The sequence below is a fragment of the Excalfactoria chinensis genome, chromosome 4 (genome assembly GCF_039878825.1).
Source record: "Excalfactoria chinensis isolate bCotChi1 chromosome 4, bCotChi1.hap2, whole genome shotgun sequence".
NCBI classification, from domain to species: Eukaryota; Metazoa; Chordata; class Aves; order Galliformes; family Phasianidae; genus Excalfactoria; species Excalfactoria chinensis.
The window spans coordinates 45,048,569-45,065,197 of record NC_092828.1 but is presented as its reverse complement, the minus strand read 5'-3'; the positions used below and the strand labels follow the sequence as shown (position 1 = coordinate 45,065,197).

The 16,629-nt window shown below is 35.1% G+C and overlaps 1 protein-coding gene across 5 annotated transcripts in view; it reads left to right on the top strand.

The window, feature by feature from the left end:
* The window catches only part of WDR17 (WD repeat domain 17), a 47,378-nt gene that overhangs the window by 13,448 nt on the left and 17,301 nt on the right, over positions 1 to 16,629 (top strand). For all 5 annotated transcript variants that reach the window (XR_011903374.1, XM_072334578.1, XM_072334577.1 and 2 more), the window contains 15 exons: positions 753 to 881; positions 1,968 to 2,151; positions 3,847 to 4,077; positions 4,734 to 4,985; positions 6,360 to 6,482; positions 6,830 to 7,017; positions 8,017 to 8,185; positions 8,706 to 8,797; positions 9,877 to 9,959; positions 10,821 to 10,907; positions 12,499 to 12,663; positions 12,987 to 13,189; positions 13,272 to 13,421; positions 13,565 to 13,695; positions 15,329 to 15,454. Coding sequence is in view for 4 of the 5 variants with exons in the window: in XM_072334577.1 (XP_072190678.1) it covers positions 753 to 881; positions 1,968 to 2,151; positions 3,847 to 4,077; positions 4,734 to 4,985; positions 6,360 to 6,482; positions 6,830 to 7,017; positions 8,017 to 8,185; positions 8,706 to 8,797; positions 9,877 to 9,959; positions 10,821 to 10,907; positions 12,499 to 12,663; positions 12,987 to 13,189; positions 13,272 to 13,421; positions 13,565 to 13,695; positions 15,329 to 15,454 (2,313 nt within the window). In the remaining variant the exon portion in view is untranslated. The remainder of the gene's footprint in view (positions 1 to 752; positions 882 to 1,967; positions 2,152 to 3,846; positions 4,078 to 4,733; positions 4,986 to 6,359; positions 6,483 to 6,829; positions 7,018 to 8,016; positions 8,186 to 8,705; positions 8,798 to 9,876; positions 9,960 to 10,820; positions 10,908 to 12,498; positions 12,664 to 12,986; positions 13,190 to 13,271; positions 13,422 to 13,564; positions 13,696 to 15,328; positions 15,455 to 16,629) is intronic.

Genomic DNA, 16,629 nt, shown 5'->3' with positions numbered 1-16,629 from the left:
CCTGTAAGACTTGTGCTCTAGACACCTCATGACTCCATTGTCCTTCTCCAGACATTCTGGAGTGGGCCTCCAAGTCTTTCTTGCACCTAAATACGGTGTTCAGTTCAAGTGTTTAAGGTGTGGCCTCACCAGTGCTGCATACAGGAGGGTGATTGCTTCCCTGCTCCTGCTGGCAGTGCTATTATTGACACAAGCCAGGATGCCATAGGCTCCCTTAGCCACCCGGCACACTGCCGGCTTGTGTTCAGCTGGCTGTCAACACCCCCAGATTCTTTTTTTTTTTTGTTGTTTGACATACCTAACACAAAAGTAATGCATGTGGTTTATTATGTCCAGCTGCCTTTATGGGGAATGAAAAGAAAATCGGAGAAGACATTATGCTTTGATTTAGAGAGTGTTCAAATCTAACTACAGAGGAAAGTGTAGAACAGCTTCAGCTCATGCAAATCAAGAACAATTCCTGTTTTCATTTGCTGTTTCCTACTTCCCCACATCCCACAGCTCTAAGAGATTCTTTTGAGGGGCATCAAAATCCCCTCCTTTTGTAATGCTGAAGGAGCCTGTGAACATTCTCTTGGCTTTACTTCTGTTATGTTCATTTATACCTCACAAATGCATGATTTTATATTTGAAACAAAAGCTAGCTTTATTTTTTTAAGGTAAAAAAAAAATAAGTTATTTATGGAGACAAGAAGTTGTTCTGTACTGTAACATGTTTTCATGTTGTATCTTAATGATTTTCTGTCTTAAAGGCAAAAATGTCATATGTTAGACAAGTGGGTCTTCTAGCTGCTGGATGTCAGCCATGGAACAAAGATGTTTGTGCTGCTAGCGGGGACAGATTTGCCTACTGTGCTACACTTGCTATTTATATTTACCAGGTAAGACTTCTTATTTAACAGAGTGGTTTTTGGTGTTGTTTTTTTGTTGTTGTTGTGTTTTTTTGTTTGTTTGTTTTTACATTGTCTGTATTACTTTGAGCCCTTTCATTGTATTTTAGTTTGGAAGTACGGATGCTGCTGAGAAGGTAACTTTGTAGTACTCAACCTCTCATTCAAGATACCTTTTCCAAATTATTTTTTCCACTAGATAGAATAGGTGTAAAAATTTGATTTAAACATTGTATTTCAAGTTTCATGTGTCCAGAATTATTTGGATAAAAAAAAACAAAAAACAAGCTCACAATCCAACAAATGCCTGAGATAAATAAAGTGCAATAATAGCACAGGTTTTGAGAGAGAAATGGAAAAAATTACATGATTTCATTTGAAATGTAAGCCTAATCTTTTAAGGTTGCTTTAACCCGTTCTGGGGAACTTCGGACATAGATATATGGAGTTGTGAATTCCTTGGCCCGCCTTTCTTTTGTTTGGTATAAGCTATTACTTGCACTGTTTCTGAACTGCAGAGCAATGTGGTCTTTTCAAGTTCCCAGTTGCTGTACGCCAACAAATAACAAAAACTGTAAATGCTGTCATGTGGAATGTTCAGACTGAGAAATACTGCAGGATTTTAGCTTATTTAACTGCACAAGTTATACTCCTAGCAGGATTAGAATAAAATTTGATGTTGAATTTTGGGACTTCTTTTAAAATTAGACTAAGTAAAATAAGAACTTAGAAGAATTTTGTACTCATTTTTGTATTCTGTCGCTTGTAGGTTAGCTATAAAGAATGCACTTTAGAGTCGTTATGTGAAAATTGTTTGAGTGCAGTTATTAAAGGAATATAATTGTGTGAAAGAGAAAATAATAATGTATGTTAATACCGTTTGAGCTGATTGAATATTTGGTAACACTTCAGCGTAAGCTAAATAGGTACAAATGTAATGTGTTGAGATATCAACTAGTCAGTTATTAAATTCATCACAATTCCATCTATAAGCCTGAACTGTTCTCCTACTCAACAGTATTTAAGATGAATTTTCAAAATATTTATTTCTAAAATGCATTTTTGCTTTTTGTTTAGCTGGATCACCAATACAATGAATTCAAGCTTCGAGCAATTATGTCTGAGCATAAGAAGACAATCACAGCCATATCTTGGTGTCCACACAATCCTGACATGTTTGCAAGTGCCAGTGCAGATAGTTTAGTAATTATTTGGAATGTGACTGAACAGAAAGTTGTGGCCAGGCTGGATGATACAAAAGGTATTTCAGACATGGAGGTCTGTTTGTTTCATACAGCTTTTCTCATCTTCAGGTATCAGAAATATTGATATGCAGTAAAATAGTAGTGATTAGTAGGCCAGGCGTGTAGCAGTTACATAACACAATATTCATGTGATCAGATTTGTTATTGTTTATGTTAGAAGACTATAATAGTCTATTCCAGAAAATTGCCCCAAACTATCCAGTAATTAGTGAACACAAAGTATAAAGGAAAAAATAAAGTACTTGACCAATTCAAGAATTTGTTGCCATTTAATTTTTACTTTATTTTTTGTTGTTGTTGAGCAAACACGTTTTTATCCTTATAAAAAGGATGAATAATTAAGATTTAAGCTTTGATCATGTATTTTCATGGTAAGCTTATGAAAACGAAAACAAATAATGTAGCAGTCAGCAGATCTGGGTGGAAAATATCCATGAATTTGAAAAATGGTTTTTATTAAAATATTCTAATGCTCGCCCAACTGCATAGTATCTCAGGGCTTAAAACTGCTGATTAGGAAATTGCAATAAATGTTTATGGTGTTGAATGTCTATACCTGTCAGCTTTTCTTGTTTAGTTCTTCATTCAGTCAAAACCAACAGGTTATATCTTTCTTTTCAAACAGTCTTCCAGCCATTTATGGAATGACTCCTACATTTACATTCTTAGAAAACAGATGCTGCCTGCAAACAGTCAGTATCTCACGTTCTTTCAGGATACTTTGGGACTCTACAGAAGAGAGTATCTAGGATACCATTAAATATCTTTTATGTCTTGCATATGCTGTAAAGGGAATAAATAGGGAAACATGAAATGATTTGATCTAATCCAAACCAAATGTTGACTCCAGTTATTCAGTAATATAAGAACTTATCCTGCTTCAACCAATAAATACATGTGAAGCAATTTTTTCTTTCTAATTTTAAACTTTCTAAAAATCATTCTTAGGATAATCTCTTTAAACCTCCTGATAATGTAGTAGTAACAAAGACAGCAAGAGTAGCATTAGAATGTCCAAATTGGAACAGTTATGAATTATCAGTTTGAGGAATCTGTTTTATTGTTTACCCCTTCAGACACACATTAAATTTATAAGGATAATTAGTGTTGGAGTTGCTAATGTTGAAATCCTTAACCTGCTGACACTGTAGGTAGGTGTTATGTGACTGAGCTAAAACTGTCAGATGTCCAGAGGTAAACGATTAAGCATCTGCTTTAATTTCCAGGCTTTCTGGTTTTGTCACAAATATGTCTCTTATCTTTAAATTTCATTGTTTTGCAAAAATAGAAAATGTAAGCCAGTATTTACTATATTGCTATTAACTTTTGCAAACAGCTTACTATAAAACCTACTAGTGAATAGAATTCTGAATGAACAGAGGCATGTTTTGTAGGATCAAGCTTATCCTCCTCCCTCATGTGTGTGACTGACAATGGCACTAATGAAATCAAGTACAGCTACCATAAATTACAGCCCATCAAAGTAGCTTTGAGATAATTTGAGAAGTATTTCTTCTTTCTGGATATATGTAGTTTATTTTCATACCATAAGGTGCTCATACAGTTTTCTAAATTTCAATCTTATGATTTGTGTATATGAGTAATTGTTTGTACAGGTGTTCAAGACAATTACTGCTACTGGGCCTGGCAGTAATGCACTGAATTTTAAATCCTTACTCTGTATGTTTCAGGAATTCCTGCATCACTAAGCTGGTGCTGGAATGAAGGTGACGCAGTTGCATTTGTGTCCCACAGAGGTCCTTTGTACATTTGGACTATCTCAGGATCTTTCAACGTGGTAACAGCACATAAAGGAGCACACAGTTTCTTGTCGGATATCTGTCTGTTTAGGTGGCATCCAAAAAAAAAAGGGAAAGTAGTCTTTGGACATACTGATGGAAGCCTGTCAATTTTTCAGCCAGGTAAAAACTGATATGGTAAAACATGTGTATGTTTTTGTTGTTGATGATATTTGTATATGCATGTAATTCTGCACTTTTTTCATTCACATTTTTATGAATGCATGCACATGTTCAAAACTTAGAGTATGTCTACTTACGTATATCACAAAAATTACTTAAATGAAAAGCACACAATGTTTTCTTTGTTGCTACTTCCTTTTGTGATAACACTGAGATTTTTGACCTGTTACAGAATAATAGCCACAAAATTCAAATGAATTGTATTTCCCAATAATTCTTTTATTCTGCATAGACCAGCTTGAATTTTTCAGCAATCTCTTACTTTGCTTCTGCACGTTTTTTTTTTAGGCTTTCTATAAGTCTGGTCTTGAATATCTCCTTTACTCATGGAAGTTACTGGGACAACGTGTATTTTCTTTCATTATTAATTAGTTAATCAAGCTGACAGCTGTTTCTGTGCTCTGCTGTATTAAAAAATAGTCATCTGCGGGACCACATTAGGTCAGATATTGCAAAGTCAGCTTCCTTGAGTTCAGTGGAGCAAACAGAAGAGCAGACTATACAATTTCAGAGGGAGACAAAACTGAAATTTGAAAAAATATATCCTCCAGATACTTAATATTACTGAAATAATCTGTATTCTTGTGCTCTTAAAGGTTCTAAAAATCAGAAGCATGTCTTAAGACCAGAGTCTCTTAAAGGAACAGATGAAGAAGATCCAGTTACAGCACTGGAGTGGGACCCTTTGTCAAATGACTACCTTCTTGTTGCGAATTTACACAATGGCATTCAACTAGTTGATTCAGAATCTCTGTCCTGTATTACAAAATTTAATTTTCCCAGTGCAGCAGCATCTGTTCAGTGCTTAGCCTGGGTTCCTAGTGCACCTGGAATGTTTATAACTGGAGGTAAGCCTTTTATTTCCCAATTTATGGAAAAGTGATAAATGTAGCATTTAGTCTTCAAAACTGCTATCAAAGTTTTGATATGTTTCTTAACGTTTCTACAAATGGAAGCACATACGTGTCACACAAAAAAGCCCCCTCAAGTATCTGAGTGCAAAAGAACAGAAAACTACTCTGAACAGTGTATGTATTTACATGGAAGTGACTTCTAACTATTTTTGCTAAATAATATTTTCCTTATGCAGACTTCAGCAATAATACGAAAGCTACTTGGGAACAAGAATAAAAAGTGTTGTGCTAGTGCATATCGCTTGCTCCTCTGCTTTCTCTCTTTTTGGGGATTTTATCATTTTTAAACTATTTCCTGCCTCTCACTTATAACATTAGAGATTAGTGTCAAGGGTGAAGAACCAGTGAATAAGGAAAGTTAGACTTCGAGAACACTTTATAACAGGAATTCTGTAGAGTATGTTTGCTGAATTTTAAATAATTAATATGATTAATTACTGTTTTTAATTGTGAAATTACTGTAGAGGTGTCTGTGCTTGCCTACAAGGTCTTTTAGGATTCTAAGTTTTTATTCATTGGGTCATCTTTGTTTGGTTTTGGTTTTCTTTGCTTCTCTTAGTTCTTAAATACAATCATAGAATGGCCTGGGTTGAAAAGGGCCACAGTTTAAACTCCCCTACCTTGTGCAGGGTCGCCAACCACCAGATCAGGCTGCCCAGAGCCACATCCAGCTTGGCCTTGAATGACTCCAGGCATGGGGCATCCACAGCCTCCTTGGGCAACCTGTTCCAGTGTGTCACCACCCTCTGTGTAGAAAAACATCCTCCTAATATAACATAAACTTCCCCTGTCTCAGTTTATGACCATTCCCCCTTGTCCTATCACTGTCCACCCTTGTAAACAGTCATTTCCCCTCCTATTTATACACTCCTTTCAAAAACTGGTAGGTCACAATGAGGTCACTCTGGAGCTTTCTCTCAAGCTAAATAAGCCGAGTTCCCTCAGCCTTTCTTCATAGGAGAGGTGTTCCAGCCCTCTGATCATCATAGTGGCCCTCCTCTGGACCCATTTTAAGAGCTCCATGCCCTTCCTGTGGTGGGTGCCCCAGGCCTGGACACAGTACTCCTGGTGGGGTCGTGGGGTCTCACAAGAGCTAAATAGAGGACAGTCACCTCCCTCTCTCTAATCTTGTCAGTCCTCTTTTAATGCAGCCCAGAACGCAGTTGGCCTGGCAGGCTGCAAGGTGCACACTGCTGGCTCATGTCCACCTTCTTATCCACTGAGACTCTCGAGCCCTTCTCAGGGGGTATAAAAATAATGTACAGTAAAACAGAGCAACTAAAAACATGTTTTTGTTTGTTACTTCAGATTCTCAAGTTGGTGTGTTACGTATTTGGAATGTATCACATACGGTGCCTATAGATAATTTAAAATTGAAGAATTCTGGTTTCCATAGCTTGCATGTGCTAAATTCTCCTCCAAAGAAGAAGTGTAAGTGTACTCTTGTTTGTTATTCATTACAATGCATGCAAGATGCAAGCTGAGAATAGTTTTTGTGAATCTTGGCATAGTCAAGTCCATCTCTGTAATTGTGTGGTTGCTCTGTAGTTCTTAGTTAAACAAAGTGTCCTCTTATGCCCCTGAATGGATCTGTAGGGTATCAAGCCCTGTATAGTGTCCTTTAGTAGGTCAGGCTTTGTACTCCCTTGTGTGTGTGTGTGTGTGTGTGTATAAATAAACTGTCTGGAATACAAAGCAGTTTCCTCTATATAACTGCTATTTATTATTGCATAAAAAAATAGAAGATAGTAATTTGTCTGTATTTTTCTTTTATTAAGCATTCTCATTTCCATCTCCTATTAACTATCCTCATACATCCTCGACAAGTGAGGCCGTTCCTCCTCCAACTTTATCACAAAAACAAGCATTTTCTCTTCCTCCTGGCCATGTTGTCTGTTGTTTCATGGATGGTGGTGTTGGCCTTTATGACTTGGGAGCCAAAAAGTGGGATTTCCTTAGAGATTTGGTAGGTCCTTTTTTCTTCTCTGTTTTGAAATGACAGTTTGGCTTATCCAGCATTTTCTTCCAACATTTGCTGTCGTTCAGAAATAAAGAGTTTTCTGGTTGATGGTGATGAGGTTTGTTTGCTGGTTTTAACTGAAATTTTATTGGTACTTCATGATCTTCTAAGAAATACTTCTTGCAGAGCTGCCCTCATATCAGCTTGTTTTGAGGGATTATTTTGCAATTGGGTTTATCACGTGTTAGGTGAGCGTTATTCAGAAGGATTTTTCTTTCTCCACTCAGTTTTCCTTGTAAACCTTAAGTAGTTTGCAGGCATGTATATGTGTTTGAATAGCGGCTTACATTCTGCTTTCTTTTTTTTTTTTTTATTTATTCTGTAAATCAAATGAAGTTTAAAATGTTCTTGTATATTTTTTGCTTCTCATGTTTTTGTCAAATTTAATTCCATGAAACTGTTTTAATAACTTAAGATGGGAAAGTTCTGAAGGGTTGAAGTATAAACTACAACATGGAAGCTTTAGAACACAGAAAGCTCACTGGAATTTTAAAAAATGTTTTAAAATAAAATGTGCAGAGCTTGACTGTTTCAGTCAGATACTCTTTACCTAAAAGGTAATGTTAATTTCTGTTTCACAGCTTTCTTTTGCTTGCTTTTGTTTAGGTTTAGATTTTTTTTAATTATTATATTTTATCAACTGAATCCCTATGGACAATGCATCCCCGGCATTGTGTCATCCTGTTGTTTTGGGGCAACATTTTTCTGTTTTTAAGAATGTTCTTGAAAAGATGAAGAGTCATAGTCTAAGCTAGTTTAATGTCTTTTGATTTCAACAGAATAGTCAAAATGTGCAGGGGTTTTTGAACTCATAATTGATCTAAATGCTTTTTACTACAGCTGATTTTAGAGTTTAGACGGAGTTCTGGTGGGGAAAAAAAAAGAACTTTAATAAAAAACAGATTTGGTAACTTTTTTGTTTGTTTGTTTTTGTTTTCCTTTAAGGGACATGTTGAGACCATCTTTGATTGTGAATTCAAACCTGATAACCCTGATCTTCTTGCTACAGCTTCATTTGATGGCACGATAAAAGTTTGGGACATAAATACTTTAACAGCAGTTTACACGTCTCCTGGTAATGAAGGGGTTATTTATTCCATTTCTTGGGCTCCAGGTAAGAATAATTTGCTTAAGGTATAAAAGTTCTTGAGTCAGCATTGCAGCATTTTGTGTGACAAAAGTATTCATTTTAGATGGAAGAATGTCTTAAAAGTTTTTAAACACAACTAAAGTGGCATATTTAAGTCTTGTAGAATCCAGTGCTTCAGTACCTGTTGAGACAAAAAAAAGTACTGTAGCATTCTGCCTGGTTTCTGTTAGCATATAAGGAACTTTAATAGTAACTGATCTACTTCAAGCTTAAAACACTGAAGTTGTATGCTTACTGAACGTTATTTTCTGTGACTTTAACTGCAAAGCTTTCAGTAGGCATTGAGAATGCTTTTTTCAACTATACAACTTTTAGTCTGCTCTTTGTTCAAAACAGGAATGTAGGAAAAAGGGTGAAACTGATATTTACCACTTGGTATCAAATACTGGACTTAAACTGTGAAAAAACTACTGGCTTTGTGCCATTGTTGACTTCTATTCATATTATGTTAATTGTGATAGCTTAAAAATGTCTTTCTTTAAAGGAGATCTGAACTGCATAGCAGGTGCGACATCCAGAAATGGTGGCTTCATCTGGGATGTCCCAAGAGGCAAAATAATAACACGATTCAGTGAGGTAAGATAAGATTTTCTTTTTTGCCTATTGAATGTAAACTAGCTGTTCTCTCTAGTATCAAATAAATATAGCATTTAAAAAAAAAACATGTGAACAATGGCCTATAACAGAAATCCATAGAAAGAAAGATGTGAGTGCCAGTTTATCTGTGAGACAGATTAATTCTTTTCTGCTTCCTTTGAATGGGTTTACGACCTGAGAATAGTGAAGAACCAGATGGTCTTCAGTATCTCAAAAGCAGTTCTGTAGTGGTGCATATCAAAATCAAAGTGGTTTCTTTCTTCAGAGTATAAATGTAAATGGACATAGACCTCCAAACTGAGGATCAAAACATAAAAAATTGAAACAGTGTTCCATATTTTCAAGCATTAAACCCAAAAAACCCAGACCAATAAAACCTCCTTTGGCAACATGCTAAAACATATGGCTTATTTCGAATCTTGCCTTATATTACTGGTAATCTCATGGGCTTGCGTGTATCCTGGGACAGTAGCATATTTATTATTGACAGAAGGAGCACGCATGCAAACAGCATTCAAGGTTTTGTAGTATTCTCGATATATAGCTCTAGTCTTTGTGTTAGACATAGTTACCTGTGGCTACATCTGTGTCAGAGGAAAAGGCTGCTGTTTAAGAAGACAAATGTAAAGAACGTCTTTAATAAAATAAAGCAAACAACCATTCAAGAACTCTAACACATCAGAAGTTTGGCATATTGCTACTACTGAAGATCTGGTTTGGACTTCTGGTCCTAATGCACATATCATTTAAGTTTTCAGTTACTCATTCTCACTGATTTCATTATTTGATGAAATAGCGAACATTTATTCAAGCTTCAGATTCATGAGTTGCTCATTCATCCCCTTAATCCAGTTTTGTCTCGTGTATCCTGGAGACTAGGACAGTTTTACTACTGTCTGTGTCTCCTATTACAGCTTTACACACTTAGGACCTCATGTGATTTTGTACGTTACACTTTACTGGGAGAAAAATAGGAAAAGAAAAAAAAGCCACGAGTCAATAGATAAGAGAAAAGGGTGAGTTATTTCTTATTGATAGGTATTTTGCATTTTTTGAAGCATGGAAAGAATGGAATCTTCTGCATTGCCTGGAGTCATAAAGATTCCAAAAGAATAGCAACCTGCAGCGATGATGGATTTTGGTGAGTGTTACTGGAAGAAAAAAAAAACAACACAACAAATGCACATCTCAAGCCAGTAGACTTTGACAACATCATCAGTGATTAATTTTAAAACCATACTCACTGGACAAAATTTGGAATATACTGATCTCCTATATTTGCTAGGATATATATTTTTAGGATCTAAAAAATTATAATAAAGGAATTGTTTCCAAAAGCAATAGTATCTATGACGTTTTGATATTGAAACCCGTTCGTAAGTTTTATTAAGCAAAGAGTATTCTTTGTTTGTTATTTGTAGAGCAGGCACTGTTCATAAGCTATTGCTCTTTATCTTCATTGTTTTGTTTGTGTTTTGTTTTTCAGTTTTGTTAGGAGTCACAATCATGGAACAGTATTTCCTATTTTATTATTATAGAAGGAATAGTTTCTTTGCAAAAATAATCAAATGCCGAGGAAGAATTTGGTGTATTGTGTTTCAGTACCTTTAAAAATCTTTTTCTTTCAGCTCTTTCAAATCTTTTTCTTTCAACTCAAATCTAAGAAGAAGAGGAGAAACTTTATATTCTAGACAAAAATAAATCCTTTTGAAATATCTGTCCATACCTGTTGTATCACCATGACTTAGATTTTGGGCTGTAAGAATTCTTTAGGGAGGGAGATACCACAGTGTAAAAATTTTACAGCTCCTCTGGAGGAATGTTTTATAAATGATGGGGCCCAATTAAATGTTTTGCTGGGAAATACATAGTACTGTAGCTGAAGGGTAGAAGTAAAAAAACTTCTTTCTACATACTTTTGTTGTTGTCTGGCTTATTTGCATAGAATCGAACTTGACTTTTGGATAGCCTACTCATAATGTTCTATTGTAATTGGTTTCAGTATTATTCGAACCATTGATGGCAAGGTTCTTCACAAGTACAAACACCCAGCTGCAGTGTTTGGCTGTGACTGGAGTCAAAACAACAAGTGAGTGGAAAAATACCCCTGATAATTAATACTATTTACTATTGAAATGGATTACCAGCAACTTTACATTCACAGTTGTGTATTTCATTGCCCAGAATGCTAATTTTTTGACAAAGACTCCTTAATAGATTCCTAAAGAAGCTATCTTTAAACTAGAAGAAGGAAAAACAAACTCTGATCATGATGCCATTTAATAGCAAACCAGTATGATTAGGCATTATGTAACCTGTCTGGGAAATGTATATACTGCGACTAGGCAGTATGGGCATGAGGATCTCTTAAACTACCATTGAACACACTAGACATCCACTAGGTTACCATATTATGCCTGGGCCCGTAAGTTTCCATCTCTCAGATGGCAATGGAAAACCATTTCAGTGCAAAATATGTCTTTCAGTTCTGGCAGTTTCTGTGGTACTGCCTTAGACGGTAGAATCATGCTGTTAGATCCTTCTCACGAAAAAGCTTAATATAACAAATTTAATGCACTTTAATACATGTCTAATTCTTGCCAACTGTCCAGGTCTCAGAATACTTAATGCTACATTGACAGTGATAAATACCCATAAATAGCTACAATCAAATTTGCACCTAGAGAATTGTGGCTGTTCTTTAAAGTGTCATTAGAAGGAGCCCAGTATGTGTCTGCACTATTTGAAGAATTGTTGATAATGCTTCTATGACTCTATAATTAATATAGCTGAATAAGAGCCGTGTATCTATTAGAGTTCTTAAATTATTCTATTAATTTACATATTTGATTTGAAAGCAACTGCCTAAAGGGAATCAAAGCTTAATATGAAGAAATTCTTATGTTAAATTTTAAAATGTTTGTACATATGCAATATTATAAACAGATAATAAGCACTGAAAAACAATGTATGGCAGCGTTTACCCTAATGACAAAAAGAGTGGTATTTGAAAAACTGAATATATTTATATAAGATTTTAAAGTAACTTGGTAAAGAATTCTTTGTGAATACCCAGAGTTCTAATAAATACTGGAGTTCGTGTGAGCGATTTTTAAAATAATGCCATAGTAAGGCTCTTCTTTGCCTCTTCCCTGAATTTTGTCAGCTTGTTTCTTGGTGAGTTTCCTAATGTGTATTTTATTCTAATGGCATCTAGGAAATCTGAAAAGAGAAGAGGCAAAAGAGGTTCTGTCTTAGGCCTTACCCTCCTTGAATGCTTTTTTCACTCTCCCCCATTTTATATGTAGAAATAAAATTTTGAAACCTGGGTGTTGAGATTAATATGAATTCTCTCAGTCAATAGGTTTCCTTTAATCATTTAATCACAAAGCAGCAGTAATTCACCTAGTAGTAGTTATATTCTGAGTTCTGAATACAATATACACACTATAATCAGAAATGCTTGATTAGACTACTGCACATCTCCATCTTTTTTTGATTTCATCTATTTCATGGCGTTATCACTCAATGGCATTATAAACAGACAGAAAACAAGCAAAAATGAATTATTTTTAAAAGTAAATTGAAAAATATGTATCATATTTATTTTTAAACTCCAAAACCATAAGGACTTAGGATGTGATTCCAGTGACTAATGATATACTCTCTTTATTTTGTAGAGATATGATAGCTACTGGTTGTGAGGATAAAAATGTTCGTGTTTATTACTTGGCAACTAGCTCTGATCAGCCACTGAAAGTTTTTACTGGACATACTGCAAAGGTGTTTCGTGTACGGTGGTCTCCTCTGAGAGAAGGAATCCTCTGCAGTGGCTCTGATGATGGGTGTGTATTTCTGAACTGTTAGAAGATCCCAAGCACAGGGCTATTAGAATGACTTTTAACATTTGTACTCTCGCTGCCACTGGCACTTTAAGGAGCTCTGTGGATAATGGATAATTCAGATCTCTCTGTAGGTCAGATTCAGAATGCTGACCATTGACTCCAGCCTCTTTTATAATTGCCTTTTGTTAAGTAATAATACTTTATAATTACTTTTGTAAAGATATTGTAAATAAATATTCTGAAGCTTAGAATATGCTAAAGTAGAGAGAGTCATATTTTGGTAGATAATTTAATGAGCATAGGTCTTTTGTATCCTGTTTCAGTACTGTTCGAATATGGGATTATACACAGGATGCTTGTATAAATATTCTTAGTGGACATAGAGCTCCAGTGCGAGGACTGATGTGGAATCCTGAAATTCCATACCTGCTGGTATCTGGCAGTTGGGACTATTCCATTCAAGTCTGGGACACAAGAGATGGAACATGCTTGGACTCTGTTTATGATCATGGTGCAGATGTTTATGGTAATATTTAAAATACACTTTATTTCTGTATTGAAATGAATTTTAAACATTTGACCACACTTTTAAATTCTATCTCCACTAGGATTGACGTGTCATCCTAGTCGACCATTCACTATGGCATCTTGCTCTCGTGACTCTACTGTGAGACTCTGGTCATTAGCACCACTTATAAATCCTCTACCAATAAATATCTTAGCAGATAGATGTTGGGATGAGGTTATTGGTAATATAGGTAAGTAAATGGCATATATAATTGTTTTGATGTTGTACATGTTATTGTACTTAAAATTATGTATATGATACATACGTATAAATTGTATATATAATGTCTATATATATAAATATATATAATTTGTAAATCTTTTTCTGTATTAGATCGTGCTGTAGAATCTGGTGCTCCTCCTTTGCTGTGTGGTAAAGTTTCCAGAGATATTAAGCAGGAAGTGGAAAAGATGATAGGAGATCCTCGAGGAGAAAAACTAAGGTGGTTTTCAGAATGTTTTTCAGTAAGTATTCTACAGACTTAAGGATCATTGTAACACCTTGAGGATGTTAGACAACATAAGGTTGACAGTTTGTCCCTCTTTCTCCTCTGAAGTCAGCCTCCAAAACAAGATTTTTTTCTTCTACCATTCCTTTCTCTCTTGAAAGGAACTAAGAATACATACAGAAATCAAATCTTTCTCTTCACAATTCTGCATGTAAAAATGTCGATGACTGAACTATTTGTCGTTTGTTAAGACCAAGCTTTCTTAAAGTGAAATAGATAGAATAGCTTAATTTTTCATAAGGATAGAAATGAGAATTTTCTGTTGAATAAAATGAAAATACGTTTTATATCAAACTATGTTGAATTTTATTATTCTAGTCTGTGAAAGGGTTGCTGGATAAGGTTTAAACTACCCAAGTCTGTATAATACTGAATTGCAATATTACCTTCTGGCAGCTGTAGATGTGAACCACTTTTGCCCCAGAGTCTGTCTATTAACCTTGTTCTGCTGCAAAATAAAATTTCCTTTAAGTCACTGCAGCTTTTTGGTGCAGTTGAGTTAACGTTATCAACTCCTGGATCCCTGTATTTACCTGCAGGGGAGCTGAAATTGAGGTAGAAAAAGGGCAAAAATATCTTATCGTGTGAGATGAATACACTGATCTGCAGGGACCTAGTTCATGCAAAATATTTCTATGCTTTGATTTCTGGCTAAATTTTAGGATATGATGCTGAAACACTCTTCCTCAATTACAAATCCTGAAATTTCCTGACCGTTCATTTGAAGTGTTCTTATACAATTCCTTGTTTGATGAAAGTGCTACATTTTTATGTCCCATGTTAATTCTAGAGCAAATCTATTTCAAAACATTAGAATTTTCAGAGAACAGATTTTTCTCATCAGCTGCGTTCAGTGGTTTTTGAGTCCAGCACCTGCTTAAACTATTGTGAGTAGGTTCCTCTGGATAGCCTCCTTCAGGTCAAAGGCTTAATGATTGTTATTTTTTTGTAAGTTTTTTTAAATACTTAGTCCCTTCAGGAATTAATTCAATATTAAGCCACCGTCTTCCTTTTTTTACAGAGGGAAAGACTGAAATACTAGAACAGTATAAATGTTTAAAATTTTATAGAAATTCCCCACAAAATATCACTGTAACCTGTAGAAGCTCGTGTGTACTGGTGCACCAGACATCTCTTTTGAGTTTTACTGTAGTAAACTTGATTTTGTGTTGAACTTTGACTATTTTAATTTATTTTATTGTTAACCAGACCCATGCCTTTCTTCCACAAAAGACAGTAAACAACTTCTTGAATAGCTATTGCAACCCACCAGATATTGTTTTATGGCTGTGCTAATTACAACAGAGCTTGTATCCACTTGGAAACAAAAGGGAAAGTTCTTATGATGCGCCTTCAGCTGTAACTGTACATAAGCAAATACTTTGATTCATGAGTCTTATTATCTTTTGTTTTCAGAAATGAAGGAGTTTTATTATCTTGAGTGTCATAGTAAATCTTCCAGTAGTAAAATGGTCTGGAGTTTTATTTCTTGGAATTGACTGTCAAGCATTTTTTAAGGTCTTTACAAGTTTCATTTCTCTTGAATGTTATTGTAATATAACTTTCTTTTTCATCCATAACAATTTCAGCCTCCAGGAGGGAGCAAAAATTTGTGGGATTTAGTTGCTGTAATAAAAGGACAGGATGATAGTCTGCTTCCACAAAATTACTGCAAAGGAATTATGCATATCAAACATCTTGTTAGATTTAGAATGGTAAGTGAAACATAAATGTTATGTGAAGATTATTAACAGTCTGTTTAGTATTTCACTCTTAAAATAGCATGTAATTTTTTCCAAAGGATTACAACTTATTTCATGTCTGAACATTTTTGTGCATTGTCAGTTCTCTACATAATACTGATCTGTTAGAACAGTGACTTCTAGGTGAGTCTGTAGTGATTTGATAAATACTATATTAAAATTCTAAGCTATATATGTTTATTTTATATTCAGTAAAGTAAAATTCTTTGGTTAGATAAATCCAGAGTATATAGTTCTGTCCAGATGAGGTACAGCGGGTATTCGTGTGTGAAAATGGAGGAGAGGCAGCAGAAATAGGCTGTCTGGAAGGAGCAGAAAAGCAAGAACCTGCCATTAATGGAGATACTCAGCTTTAGACTGACATAGACAGGAACGTGCAATTCCAGAACCAGGAATTATCTGTAGGTACATATATGAATATGCAATCAGATGTACAGTTTGTACAGAATATGGAGATGTGGTTCTTTTAGGTACTTTTCAGGGAAACTAAACAATCCCATGTTCTAATGACTGAGTTGGAAATAGAGAAAAGTGATTTGTGTGAATCAGACCATACTTAACTGCTACCTCAAAGGACTAAATACCTACTGGGTATTATGTGATGTTTGCTATTATATGCAAACAAAATGTCTTTTGCATAAGTCACAAGGCTCTTATTAAGGAGTAGCTTTCATATCTGAAGGCTCTGGTGATAGACATTTCTTATTGCAGATGTTAACTGTAATTATAGCAGCTATGTAGTAAGAAAAAGTGAGATAGTTCGGCTTGTAAGTAAAACAAACAAAATTGTTTTTCTCAGCAGCTTACATTGCCGAAGCAAACTAAAGGTAGACAAAGAACTGCAATTGCAAAGAATGGTTGTGGTTCATTCAATACTGTATATGTTGAAATATAAGTGTATACAGAGCTAAATGTGCTCTTGTGTGCATTTATGGTAGCATTTAAAAAGTGCAATATCATGAAATGTGACAGGGTTTTTGGTTTTTTGCATTTAATATTAGTTGTGATCCTTTTGCAACTTGTTTCTCAGATTCTGCCAGCTAGAGAAATTTAGTCTCACCTCCTAAACCAATATAGAAATTACAGTTGTTAGAAATACCAGTTATTTGTTGGTCGTATGGTAAGTG